Source organism: Halictus rubicundus, chromosome 17, assembly GCF_050948215.1.
Source record: "Halictus rubicundus isolate RS-2024b chromosome 17, iyHalRubi1_principal, whole genome shotgun sequence".
NCBI lineage: Eukaryota > Metazoa > Arthropoda > Insecta > Hymenoptera > Halictidae > Halictus > Halictus rubicundus.
The window spans coordinates 8,263,226-8,278,260 of NC_135165.1; the positions used below are offsets into that span (position 1 = coordinate 8,263,226).

General features: G+C 44.4%; 1 protein-coding gene across 1 annotated transcript; it reads right to left on the reverse strand.

Annotated features, from left to right (window-relative positions):
- Positions 1–4,598: 4,598 nt before the first annotated feature.
- LOC143362705 (segmentation polarity homeobox protein engrailed) lies at positions 4,599–10,723 on the reverse strand. Its single transcript, XM_076803095.1, has 2 exons — positions 9,476–10,723; positions 4,599–5,800 (listed from the first exon to the last, which is right to left on the reverse strand). The coding sequence occupies exons 1-2, from the start codon at positions 10,167–10,169 to the stop codon at positions 5,445–5,447; spliced, it is 1,050 nt and encodes a 349-aa protein (XP_076659210.1). The 5' UTR covers positions 10,170–10,723; the 3' UTR covers positions 4,599–5,444.
- Between the last annotated feature and the right edge of the window lie 4,312 nt (positions 10,724–15,035).

Below are 15,035 nucleotides of genomic sequence, written 5' to 3' on the forward strand. Positions count from 1 at the left end.
GGGAAAGAGGGAGAGTTGGTTTCTCTCCCAGCCGGCACCATCGTTGGAAACAAACGTGCGCGCGGATGGTGGCCCGAACCGGGGATAAATTACAGAGTCGTTGTCCTGGCCATTGTATTTAACTGCGGCGATGCGTAATTGCTGGAACGCCGTTGCATACACGTCGGGGAGGGCCAAGAGAGTGCCCCGGACCAGGGCCAGGGTGGAGAAAACGAGTTAGAACCGTCGAGGAGGCCAGCAGACCGAGGGGAACGGGGCCAGAGGGTTGCGAAAAGGAGAAGGGGTGGTGGTAGGGAGCCACTGTGGTCGAGAACCATAGTCATCGGAATGGCCATTAGGGGTCTCGACGTTTCCGCCAGTGGCTCACTAAATTTCACCTTCTTGCCCCGTTCCGGGGACCACCTTGCGATCCTCTCGCAATTAATGGGACACTTCTACCGGCTGTTTATTACAATATCAGCTACCGCGGCGCCTCGGCCACTTCCGGTTCCATGCACCGCAAGAAACTGCGCCGAAATGCACCGAGTTTACTCCATTGCACACAACATTGGAATCGTTTCCCCTCCTCCAGCTGGAAATTCGTTCGATTATCTTCAATACCTTCGTTTCGTTCATTAACAATTTGTAAGATATACCATTGTTCACCCTGTCCACTTCGCTGTGCATATCCAAAAATACACACAGAAACCAAATAGTATTTTTCCAGTAACGTTCACCTTCGCGCACCATCTTTTTGAGATCGTTTCGAAATCAAAATATGTGTACAAGAATCAAGTAACATTTTTTTAATAACCTTCGTATCCTCCACTTGTCACCCCGCCGTTCGCAATCATTGTAAACATTCCAAAATATATGTGTACAGCGACTTTCACCATCCAATTTTTCACCCCGTCCAATTAACGCCGGCTGGAAATTAAAATTGCAAAGTTCGTCGTCGAGCAATTACCGTTGATTGGGAAATTACGATCGGGTTTCGACGGCCGGGAAATCGACGTGGCCATTGGAAACCGGGAAACGTTCCGGAACGAGTCCCGGTGGTGTCCTTTTATTTTTTTTTTTCCGCGCGCGCTCGCAAAGAGTCGAAGTTTGTGAAATCGATTCCCCCGAGAGAGCGTCGCTCGCGAAAATACCGTTGCGCGCAATTACGTCGGGCAATGCTACGGGCCGGCGATAGAATTACCAATTAGGGATCGTCACGGTTAAATACAATGGCCAAGGACAACGACTCTGTAATTTATCCCCGGTTCGGGCCACCGTTTCGCTCGTTGTTTTCGAACGCCCGGAAGAGAGTGCGTCGTCGTTTGCAGTTTGCAGCGGGGTCCCCTGGTTAAGCTGGACCGAGCTGCGGCCTCTGCAAATTCGCGAAACAATTAATACCGTTCCCCGGGTGCTGTTTAATCTGCATCGACTATTGGACGCGTAAATTTCGACGAATTCAGCCTCCGCGTTCATCATGGCTGCCGTTCTCATTGAATTTGTTTATTCCGCGCAAACAGCCGATCAGCGAATAATTAAAATTCCTGTCCGTCTCCTGCGTATTAGTTTCTTACTTACTGTGGGCCTTTATGCAAAATGAAAATTTTGCCGCACTCGCTGAAATATATAGGAGCCACTTAGGAACGTGTTCCTTTCTTTAATAAATTTACTTGGTCGAAATTGATGCTATTTAATTCTTTCAATCTTTACACTCTTTCCAAGCTACTAATTTTTGTCATAAATAGTCTGAAAATTTTATGCATTTATAACAAAAATCAAACCAAACGCCAAAGAATGAAAACATTTAATGCATTTTAATATACACAATTATTAAGAATGGAAACTATGTAGCTCCTGCAGCTAGAACTTAATGCAATTTCTATTTTACATACAAGTCCACAGTCTATTTATCAATGCATAAAGTGCTTAGTTTAATCATCGACGTGCTTAAATTCCTGTTTGGAGGTTCAAGTTAGCATAAATCTGTTCACCGTGAGCGGAAAACACGGTTTGCCGGTCAAGAGTCATTTGTGCGGAAATTTCTCGCGAAAACGGCTTGTAAATCTGTTCTCGCGAGTAGTATAACGTCGGACAGGTGCGCACATATTCGCTTATCCGTTCTCGATCGGTATAGTAGCCGGTGGAATAGCGTTTGATCCGTTCGCGCACTGTCATCCTCGCCACGTTCCATTTGTCGGTCGCGCTCGAGGTACCGGGTGGCTCGTTAATTCGGGATCAATTAGCGCGTCACGGCGTGTCACACCGTAAACAGGCCGGCGACGCTCTCGACCCCTGCCCTCGCATATTTTTCGGCCACGTAAACTCTACTAATTACTCTGCCGCCGCTTTCGCCTCGGAATTGTCCCGCCTGCCTTTCTTTTTCCATTCCGACGCTGAAAATATTCGGATCGCTCGAATTTATTTCGCGAATGAATTCGCGGATTCGATACGCAGCGCGAATATTTCTCGACAAAATCGAATTCGCAGTTAGCCGAGCTTCAAAGATCACTGGAATTTTTTCTGGATTTTACTGGAGCCGTTCTTTTTCGTTTTATTTATTTCGGGGTGAAAATTCAATCGCGATTCGAGAAATGAATGCTGATCTCCGAATTTTTGTGCGCAATAAAAATTGTCTGCGTTAATGACAAGATACAGAAGCTGTGTACATGTTTATTTCTGTTTTTTTTTTATTCATTCTAATGAGTCAAAAATGGGACAACATTCAAGGTCTTGAAATATTTTCTCTATTTGAAATGTGATCTCATTTTTGTCATAAATGCATAAAATCCATAGTCTACTGATCATCATTCGATTTCAGTTAATTAGTTTAAGTCAGATTTAAGTAAGTTAGTGTAGTTTGGGTTCTCTAACAATGTTAAACATTGCGAAAGAAACTTTTGTAACAACCTGAAATGTGTAACAACCATTCTGTGTCCATATTAACCCAACATCAATTGTTAAAACATGAATCCAAAAATGAGCCAGATTGATTTTAATGAATTCACCCTCAACCGGTGTGTCCAAAGAAGCACCGAAGACATTGAAAAACGTCAACGGGAAATGTCAAGACAATTAAAAATTGATAAAGCGAGTTTAACATATTGATTCTAAAGAACATAATCATATGTATAGTTTCAACTCAACTACAAATTCAAAAAAATCTATAAAATTACATACTTTCAGCAACTCATCGGCCCAATTATTTTCCAAAATTACAACCCTCCCCTACGAAAGAATTACCTATCCCGATTAACAGACTTCCGATCAACCGATACTTACATTAACTCTGTCATATAATTTGTGAATCGTAAATCACATTTTTTCCCGGGTAACACGCAACAAGGTTTCATTTATGCGACCAATAATTCAGCGACCGAATTACTCGAAGCAACCAATTATTTTCGAATTACGTGTCTCGTCACTCGAACAGTATCCACCGTCGATGAAGCTATTAAATCATGCGGATCGTGCGTGTATTCTACTTAAATCGAGGTTCATATTTTTGCACGGAGAAGGGAACGGTGTGCAACCTGGTTTCATCTATTACCGATCGAGATTTAATCTAGTGGTGTTCCCGGTGTGTATGTGGTACACCTGGAAGATTCTACACGACGAGGAATTCGAGGACAGGTAAATAACATAGTAAAGGAACGAGGCAACAGCGTTGTGTTTTTAATTCGATTTAATCGGTGGCAACATGTAAGCGGGTTACATAGATTATATCGACCACTTATTGTGAGACACTGGGCCATACATACATATACGCATACCATTCCGAGTCTGCACACGTGAGCGTAACATATACACGTACATTTATATTTATAATGCTATATTTTCTATAGAGACGTATATACACGTACATATAGATCTGTCCGTACAGGTTGTACAATAATTAGGAATATACAGTGTTGAGATCGTTTTCGTATTCACGCCGGCCATGCGCACCGATGCATACAGAATAATATACATATACATACATATATATATATATATATATAGATAGATTCTTCGCGCAGCAATTAACTTTATCTCGTATCATACATTATACACATATATCACGACCAGTCCTATTTACAGCTATGTACAGTCGGAAATAAATAATTTAAGCGTCTAATCGATAATGATCGGTATAATCGAGGCCCGTGTATCTAGAACCGTATCTACGCCGATATAATGCATACTCTCTCAATGAAATACAAAGTCTCAGTCTCGGACAAGAATCGCTCGTGGAAAACGAGCACAAGCTGGTTCGTCGAATCACCGTCGCGATTATACGGAAGGTTCCACCCGTTTCGAGATAGTATGCCCTCACAGCTGCGCTATAAAACCGTCAGAAAATCATTCGACGATTATTAATAGCCGCTGGAACCTGATCGATTCGACCGATGTCCCATAAAATCCAGCAGGTACACTTTGGAAACCACACGAAACTATCCATATCGCAGCGTTACTTATGTGCACGATGTGTCTTGTCGACGACTTTTTCAAACCCCTCAAAGCACATCTTTATTCAAGCAAAAACATTGTTTTGGAATTTTAATGCGTTACACATATTTGTTACCTTTTCTCGGAGCAAAATTAATGGTCGTGCGATTTTGTATATATATATATATATATATATATTTTTTAATAAATAGTTTCTAAGTTCATGGCAATGTTAGTGAGGTTCGTGCATATTTTCAGATCTGATCCTTCGCATATTCTTTGTATAGCATTTCGGAATTTTAGATAAACATTCAGACCTGCTTTCAATAGAACGTCAAGAAAAAATTGACACTGTTCCTTAAATTTCTATAAATTTAAGGGGAGATTATGGATCTGCATTTATGGCTTCTGAAATTTTAACAAACACTCAAACACGCGTTTGTCAACAGCAAGCAATTTTATCAACACTATTTGCCATTTATTTATAGCACAAGAATTTTTTTCGTTCGCAAAACGAAAATTTTTCTTCAGTCTGATGTTTGAAACACATGCCCCAAAACATTGAAAAATGCATAAAGGACCTTCGTATATCTATAGCTTCTAAATACTACGAAATGCTATTTTCCACTTATTTTTAGCACAAAAAAATGTTTCGTTCTTAACCGAAAATTTCCCTCGATTCTAGCTTTTAAAACATCCCACAAAAATTGCAATATGAAGATCCACAGTTCAAGCGAGTCAGGTCTTTATGACTAATCCCTTGAAACACAATTCTTATGCAACATATCATCCCAAAAACATGAATCAATCTCCCCACTTGATGACCAAGAGAAAATCAACAGCATCGCTTCTCAAACAAGTTTAACAAATTGAACACCATTTTACCAATTCACGATGCACCTTCAGGGGTAAGTGTCTCCAAAGACGTCGCTGTATTCGTCCATCGTTCACCCAATACAATGTTCATCGTTCATCCAGTGCAACGTTCATCGTCCACAAAGAAGAATAGCAATCGAAATTTCGCACATCCTCGATTCCGATCGTTAGTGCGACTGATTGCTACCAGTCATGATTTCCTCGCCGTCCTCATCAACAGGCACGGTGGAGTGATTATACAGTCCTTGAGCCATCAGCTGAAGCGCAAGAGGGTTTTTCTGTCCGCTGGCTTTCTTGATTTTCGCCCTCTTGTTCTGGAACCAGATCTTGATCTGCGCCTCGTTCAGACCCAGGTCCCTGGACAGCTGCTGCCGCCTTCTTTCCGTCAGATATCGATTCTCCGCGAATTCGCGTTTCAACCTTGCCAATTGTTCCGCGCTGAACGCTGTCCTGGGTCTCTTCTCTTCCGGCGAGCTGGATTTCCCGGCGCTCTGCGAACGTTTCACCCTCCTCGTACGTGGTCCTGCAACACGGATAGATCGGAACGATTATTCGAATCGTTCGGAGCTCGAATTCCGCGAGCATACGCGAGCATACGCGAGCACACACAGGACCTTTATCCTGTTAACCACGTAGGTTTTTAATTCCAGCTGTTTACAAGCGCCGTGACAAATAAAATTGTCGTGAATGTTGTTTTATTGTTGTTTTATGCGAAATAAAATTACTAAGCATCAATCGCAGACTAAAGAGGCTAAGTACAAAATTTTCGACATTAATAATTTTAACATGTCTCAAATAGAATATCGACATTCTTGAACTCTTTTAATTTCTTCAGAGTTTTAAATTACACCTATTCTACTGTGTTTGTTTGACCCTCCGTATATCCATCGGGGTAAAAACTGATTTTCTTGTAATGAATAAAAATGTTCTTCAATCTATAAACGGTCCAATCACAAACTAAACGAGGTACAAAAACTTGTTGAATATTTTTATTGCACTGAATCTTACTGCGAATATAAAATCAGCAATCTATTAGCAATTATCATGTTCCTCAGAGTAAAAGTCTACCAGTTAAAAATTGCATTTCTGTAAAATCTGACGCTACAATGGAACTCAATTTGTCGATGTAAAATATAGAAGAAAACCAGCTGGAAAAATAATTCTCTGATTTATCGTGCAACTATCATCGATCGCAGGGAGAGCATTAATCGAGTTGAAACAAATGACGTAGAGCTCGCGGGAGATTTATAGTCAAAGTTCGGCCAATCTTCCACGGGACAAGTATGTAAATGGTAATTAACCGAGCCGAATGAGAGGTTCCTTTGAAACCATACTTGGCCTCTGAGAGCACGGCCGGCTATCTGCGTTGCTACCGCCGCCGTCGCCAAGCTGGATCATTTTATTTTCCGAGAGAGCTAGATCGAAGAGAGAGCACAGCCTGGAAGTCGCCTTTATCTGTCGCGACTATCGGCCACGGGCCTAGATTATTACGGTGTATTACCAAATTGGGTGCCCGGCTACGAGAAGACGGAAAAATGGTCGCAGTCGTGACCGCTGGCCCCGGCCAACCCATGTTCGCCGCGATGAATATTTATAAGTGGCATAACATCGAAACACGCGGCCGCTATCAGCGGCCAGAAACTCCGGCTCGTTCACTTTCTTAACCGCTTGTTTCGCGGGACAAATCGCTGCGCTACTGAAAATTCTAATGGAACTTCCTTTCGAAGCTGTTCCTCGCCGATGGTCGGGGTGCGAAGCTACCCTCGCGAAAATGTTACCGCTAGACTGCAGATTTATGATTTTAATACATCATCGACTTGCGATTGTGATCTTTCAATTTTTGTAGTTCATGGCTAAGGATTTGTAACGATCATCTAGAATAATATGTCTCCCATTATTGTTTCACACTTTAATTCTACAAATTATGCTTCATAGCATCACATTATAAAGAATAACATCTCACAACACAGAAAGAAAAGTTGAGTTCGTAAAATGAAGAACATATTAGGGTTAAAATAATGGTTCCAAATGGAGTGAAAAATTAAACCTTTAATAAGGATCTCTAAATGAATTGAATAAAATTAAAATAAACCTAAAAACAACTATACTGGATGTATTGTAAAATACATTCGATTGCAAAGAACTCAAGTCTCAAAAACAGGAAACAAACAAAAATAGAAACTAGTCATAAACCTCAGTTAAAACTAAAACCCATTTCACCCTCCCGACTACGAAACAATCTAAAGACAAACAATCCAGAAAGACAACATTAAAGAACCATAACTAGATTGGATTTTCATTCAAAATAAAAATCGTCTGAATTAGTTGAAAAACACAGGAAGACACATAAACGTTCATTTCTTTTGACAATAATTTCAATCGGTTGGAAATAATGCAACAGTAGCTTCAGTCCTGAAATGTTTCCACTGTTTTGTATTTAATCCGTGTTTATCATAAATGGATAAAATCCGCAATCTAGTAATGACGATGTAGCAACAACGCATCAACAAACTCGAGGAGCCCGTAACGCGGGAACAAACATCGGGACCGATCCGATTGACCCATCCATCATACTTCGCCGTGGCCACGAAATTTCTCCGCGAGCACATCGATCGGATCCCCCCGATCGATCACGCTCGGTCGCCCCTTTAATTAAGGAAGACACAGATCGCGATTGCCGGTAATTAGCGCGGCTTGATCGGCCGGCTCTAGGACCACCCATTGGGGCTTAGGACCCAAGACAACGCGCACGGGTATCTAGGACACAGAGCGACCGATAGCCGAGGGTAGATCGGCGGATATAGGTTGTGAGCAATTAGGTTCTGCGAACGGGTGCAGGTGGTATCGGAGTCGTACGTTCACCCTACCTTCTGAAGAAGGGGGAGGGAAAGTCAGCGTTCTACGGGTCGGCAATTATACATAAGCTATGCAGGTTCGTAACAGTTAAGATCCCGGGGCGCGCACACACGGGTGACACTAAACTAAATCGGAACTGGAACGGACAAGACGCTATGGGGAAACTGGTATTTCTTTATGGAATCTGATCGCGCGCGCCAGGTGTAATTAGGCGAGCTTTATGCGCCGCCTGCGATTTTTCGATATCCTCTCTCTCTCCCTCTGCCCCCTGCTGTTTCTGTTAGAGCGCACCAGCGGATAGCTAGCGGGAAACGCGGCTGATTTCCATAGAAACTGGTTTCCAGATGTAACGGTCGACAAAGTTAATTGATTAAACGGATACGGAGAAATGCTGCGACCAGAACCGCGACTATGGTCGCGCGCGCGCGCGCGCCACGGACTTCCTTGATACCGCGATTAACTGAGACGTATCTGTCTATCTGGGGAAACGCGAGCTTCAATAATCGACGAGGTTCGATTGTTTCAATCGACACGCTTCTCGTGTGTTCATCTGCCGGAAAATTCACCCATTTTCCGCTACAATGCGAAGACAAATTGGAATTGAATTTGCTGTTACGGGAAAATCTTTGTAGAACGCGAAAGGAGCTTGTTGAGCTAATTGTAATTAGTGTCGGCCAGCTAACGATTTCTCTCGAGCCTCATTTGGTCGATACATTTATCACAAGATACTCCGGAAAGTAAAAAATGTATTCATGATTTCCGAACTGTTTTTCTTTTCCAGAGAAAATGTGGCACGAGTATCGTACAATAAATGATTTCTCTTTAACGCCATATGGCCGATACACGTATTCCGAGGCACATCAACAGTTAAGAAAGCATATTGATGAATAATTTCGATGTGTCAAGATTGTTTTTCTTCTCAAGAGAAACTAGAAATGAAAAATGTGAGAGGGACGCGAATTATAGTCTCAGCTACCAAACGATTTCTCTTGGATCTCATTTGTTCAAAACGTAGATTTCAAAGCATTGGAAAAGATAAAAAGAGACACGATTCCGTTGTGTCAAAACTGTTTTTCTTTTTAGGAGAAACTAGGAATGAAAAGTGTGAGAGTGACGCAAATTACAGCGTTAGTTGCCAAACGTTTTCTCTTCAACATCGCGTAATCGTTCATTGTGCTAGAAACAATTTTTTAAAAAACTTGACTCGAGAATTCAGTCAGAAATTCTATGACAGATCAAATGGGAAACATGAATAGTCCACTCATGAATTTGTTACACCCATGTCTGATGGTTGTACGAGATTTGGTAACAGAAGTTGAGCTAAAAATGTCACAGGACCTACCGGAAGAGGGTCTGTCGGAATATCTGGTGCAGTACACCCACGCCGGCCAAGGACTCTGCCCGTTGAGAGCGCTCTGCTGCGTGCCCGTGTTGTTGGCAGTGCTGTTGTTGCTGGTGTCCCCGCTGAGCGAGTCTCCGCTGATAGTAGACGACGTGGATCCCAGCGACGGTGCGCCCGTGACGGAGCTTCCGGTGACGGAGCTCCTGCTGCTGGCTAGACTCTCTAGACTGCCGCTCCTGCTGAGGCCATTGGTCCTCTGTAGGGGCGAAGTCAGTCCGCAATGCGAAGAAAACAAGTCCCTGTCCCGGTGTACCGAAAAACTGGCCGGTTGGGGCCTCGAAGGCGACAGTCTGCTCGAGGAGAGGCTGAGGTCCCGCGGCAGAGAAAGGGGACTGTGCCGTGGGATCGGGACCGGGATGGTAGTCGAGTGTCCGGTTGTCAGGTTGGTCTGTTTCGGCGTCTTCGTGTTCAGAATCGCCTCGCGCCCGAACTCGGGTCTCAGGATGTTCACCACGCTGAACCTGAGAGGTGTCTCGATGTCCTCTTTGCGGTCCTGCGGCTGCTCTTGATGGGGCACCACGTGGCTCTCAGGAGAGCGCACTCTGTGAGGATGGTGGTGGTGGTGATGGTGGTGGGTGCTGAGACCTAGTCGCAGACCGTACGCGGAGTCCATGGTCACCAGAGCTACGCTCATCTTTCGAATCGATAAGCTCTGTCGTTCTTCTGATCTATCTTCGATTAAAGCAGTTGTCGACGAGGTCTTCGACAAGGATCGGCGCTAGCCCTCTACCGTCATATTCACGAAGGAGCACAGGATCCACACAGTCCGTCAGTCAGCAACTGGAGCACTAACTCACTATCGAGATTCCCGGCAAAAGTTCTTTCAACAACCGCGAGCACGTGTCACAATCTTCTCCTCCTCTCTCTCTCTCTCTCTCTCCCTCCCTCTCTCTCTTTCTCTCTCTCTCTCTCTCTCTCTGTCTCTGTTCACTGTGTTAGTCCCGTCGATCGGCACCGGAGTTTTCTTCTCGTCCTCCCGCGCTCTTGCGTCACACGCTGGCGACCTAAGTGCACACGTGGCAGACTCGCCCAACTGCGAAACGTCGTCGCCACTGCGTCCGCAGTCCCTGTGGCCCAGAGCGAGATTAACGGTGTTTGAAACGCTGCGACTCCACCAAGACCGGAGAGGTCTCCTTGGTATTGGCTTTTCTCGAGGTTTCCGAGGACTCGAGCGAGTGCTGTGACGGGTCTGACTGGCTGTCCATCCGTCGCTCAGTGATGTCTAAACTAGGGGACCTGTGGTCCCTACTTACCGCCTGCCCCGCCGCACCCCGCGCCCCCTTCACTCCTCCTACGCCCCAGCCTGGAGTGCAGTGCACTAGACACCCTCGATTGTATCTCTATTAACTCTTCAGCCGCTGGCTCCGCCTCCCGCCGTAAGGCTCGACCCTGCCCCCACCTTCGCGCTCATCCCCACTAACGACGCGCACGGATAGTAGGGGGCCGGCTCCAGTTCTACCGCGATCGATGCCACTGCAACGTGTCCCAGTCTCGTTCCGGCAGTGACAAGATTTTTGTCCCATCTTACCATCTTCTACCCACCGACAAGAAATCTTCCTGGAACGATCTAACCATAGTCGCGTTCCCCGTTCCGAAACGATCTGCAAGATTCTACAAGATTACCCTCTATATCGATCTAACAAAATTTCACAATTTCGCAGACATTTTGCAATGCCATGTCGGAGGGGATTGATAAAACTCGATATTGTGTAACAACAGGAGGCTGAGAAGTTGCGTTGCCTCCGTAATTTTGTTCGAAGAAACCGTATCCGCGCCACTGGCAGCGTCGGCCAGCTCGCCGGCTTCTCCCCGCCCCCGTTTTCAGCTCCCACCACAGCGCCGCGCCAAGATCTCGCCCACATTCTCGCCCCTCCCCCGCTGGCCACGCCCTGATCACCTCCCCTCCCACCACTCGGCGCCCACTACTCCATACTTCTGTTCCTCCCCACCTCGCTGTCTCTCCGGCCAGCCGGGAGGCAGCTAATTCATTTCTTCGAGTCGACAAGCATTCCCTCGCTGACGTGGATTTTATCATACCGGCGTCGAAATTGCTTTATACAAAAATTCAACGGAGCAGATCCAGGCTCTTTCATCTTCCCTTTTTGGTCCCGCGGGGGGGGGGGGGGGGGGTGAGATGCTGCTCTCCGCGACGGTTAGTCGAACAAATGTATTATCCCCGGGCAGATGTTGGTCCACGCCCATTCCCTGATCGTTAACTGCTCGCTTCCGGCTGCGTTCGCGCGACCCACGATCATTCAATCGGTACATCATTTCAGATAGGATTCCAATATTTTGCAATAGCATTTGAGCTCTGCTTGTTGAAAATATAAAGGCATTTGCCATCTGTGTGTCAGTAGACTGCGGATTTTAATCACTTATGATACGAATGAATGGACAAATCACGGGACAGTGAAGACACTAGAAGTATATAAATATAGTGGCAAGAGGTTATAAAATTGTTAATACTCTTCAGAAAGGATAGAAATTTCGATTCACTTGTTTATTTTGCATGAAGATGCGCAGTCTATTGATGATCTTTTCGGCTCGGACGCGTGCAACTCTCTCGTTTATTATCTTGTTCATATTTAAATATATATTATCTTATTCAACAAAATGTCCAACAAGTTCTCTTCGAGTTTACATTGTTATCGCTCTTGAACCGTTTCCGTAACTGTACATACAAATGGTTGGAAATGAAGTGACCGCTTGGCAGAAACATCCAACGCTTTTACACTATGTTATCTCGCATCGCTGATAAGACTCATAAATTCCAAGACACGGTAGACGGTAATTAACTCGCCAAATTACATTAAACTCGTCTGACGAGTTAACGGGGCAATCCACTTTGTTAGGCTCGTCGAAACATTTCTCGCAGTTTCAGGTAATTATCAGGGCCGGGGACAGATCGGAGCGTAACTGCGAAATAATATGCGCCCCCAGGGGGTGGATTCTTCCATTGTTCTCGTACGATTTTTATCGTTAACACGTCGACGATTCTGTAACGAGCGTCGTTAGCCGCGGTGACGACACACTCCGCCATTAACCGGTGAAGAGAAAATTACAGCCATTAGCCTCTCTGCGAGCATCTAATCGCGCCAGGGCTCTCCGGCTCTCTTGTCCCGCGGAAGCGTTATTCGATAGCGACACGAGAACGGCCAGCAGCTCATTAAAACCACGCGAGATTTATAACGGGCCGTTTTTTTGAAAAATGTGGCGAAATTGAACACCCGTTGCCGAGTTCATCTCGCGGAGTCGCACGCGAGCGTACGCTAATTCGCGGTAATCGCGGCCTTGCAAATCTGGAGGCGCAAAAGTGCACTCCTTCGCACTGTAACAACTCAGAAGTGTGCTCAAAAAATGTCACACTCGAACCTGAAAAAATGACGGAGTTACATCAATTTTGAAGAACTTTTTACATAACCCTGTAACTGCTTTAATCGTTCCACTATTTTAAATGTCTGCTACTAATTTTTCTTCTAAATTTATAACATCCGCAGTCTACTGAGCGATTTGCTTCAGAAAATGAACGGTCAGCATCGTTTTTCGAAAAGCAGCGGAACAGGCGATAGCGATGTAAATTGTAATAACCAGTTCTAATCACTATCGCGTCCACGTCACAGTCGTTATAGATAAACGAACGTGTCCGTCAATTTTCCAAGTGACGATTACACCTGTTTTCGCGTTTCGAAGGCGTTCGAGCTGAGCGGCTTTTAAAATTTCATTGCGGTCGAACTGGCTGACGGGGGAACAGAAGGCGATTCCTTTGTTACGCCAACGCGGCCGCTCTCGAGAGCGGACGTGTAAGATCGTTGTTACGGTCTACGGTTTTATTAATGACCACACCTAGGGATACCAGCTGCCACGTGAACCAAAAAGCGATCGTTAGCCGTTAGCCGCCGCAGTCGAGTCGCCGTAGACTCGATTCGTGTTAGAACAATAATAGAGACAGCCGCTATAAATAACCTTAACGTGTCTATCCATCAATCGGGGCCCTCCAGTCTATGAACCGATCCGCATTCTACCATGGTTTACTATAGGGAGAGGGGAGGAACGATCCTGTGGACCAGTTTTCACCACTATCTTCCTCCCAGCTTCGATACGCTGTAATTTACCAGCAATAATCGGCTGAGATGGATTTATCTAACCATTAAACTCGGCTTTGAGGGGAATTGAGCTGGAATTCAGTACTTGTGTGCTTCTACTGATCTTGATGTTCTTGAAAGCGCAGTATGATTCGTGTATTTTGCTAGAGAAATGTTTGTTTTTAGTCGTTTGATCAGAATGCATATAAAAAATTTTATATAAATGAAGAAGAGGATGTTATGCATATGATTATTGAAATCAGAGACGAGCATGCAATTGATTGAACCATTTTTGTAACCGATTGTTTCTTGAATAGTATGCAAGATAATCTTCAATGTGTATTTGTGCCAGTTATTTTAATAATTCTATGAGCCAGTCTGAGATAAAAGAGAAAAATGTTGACGTTGCTCTGACGAGTTCGTTTCGAAGTCTTTTATGATTGAAATTGAATACTAACGACGTACAGACCAGTTTTCCGACTTACAAGAGACAGTATTATTGCATCACAGAGGTGTTCTTGATCTTGAATTGTAATGTAAGTCTCACTGCATTATAGATTAATCTAGAAAACTGGGTAACAGATTAGGATCAACAACGCAACTGAATTTGATCATAAATCGTAAAATATTTGAACAACCAAAATTTCTGGTTCATCAAAATTAAGCATACAGCATAACCTCTTGTCTCGCAGCTAAACACCGTGATCAACAATCTCTAGTTTATTAAAATTAAGCATGCATGCTTTCCCTTGCTTTAACCCTCCGACGGCGGAGCCAGGGACTATTTCGACACAAAGTATCAAAATCGTCATTTAATTACACACTTTCTGGCGATTAAATTAAATCGCTAAAATAATCCGTCTACAAGAAATATCATAAAAAATATATTTAAAAAAGTTGATAAATACAGCAGTGGATATAGTCCTAAACATCAATTATAAAATTGTAAAAATGGTCCGCCGTCCGAGTGTTAAAGCTGGACAGTACGAACTGAATTAGCAACGCTCCAAAAGCCTGGAGTTTCGAAAACCGAGTGAGCCGTGGATCGATCGCAAGCTCGGCTCGCTCGAAAAAGCGAGTCTTCTATTTCAAGGTTCCGTGATCCATCTTCCCAGCTGATCAGCAAGAAAACTCCTGGTGGCAAACGCAGTTAATTCGTTAGAGGATCACTGGAGTCGAAAAGAGAAGACGCCTAGGGCGAGACCAATCGCGACTCTCATACGTCATGGATTGATTGGGTTTTTCGTTGGTCTTGCAAAAGGAAGAACGAGGAAAAGGGGGAGGGGGGAGATCTCGCCGCGCGGCGATCATTATTCCCCGAACGCGATTTGTAAACGGGTTCTATTTATGGCACTGCAAACTCTATAATCAGCCGCCGCAGGGGCGACGACTTATTTAGAATAATTAATGCAGGTACG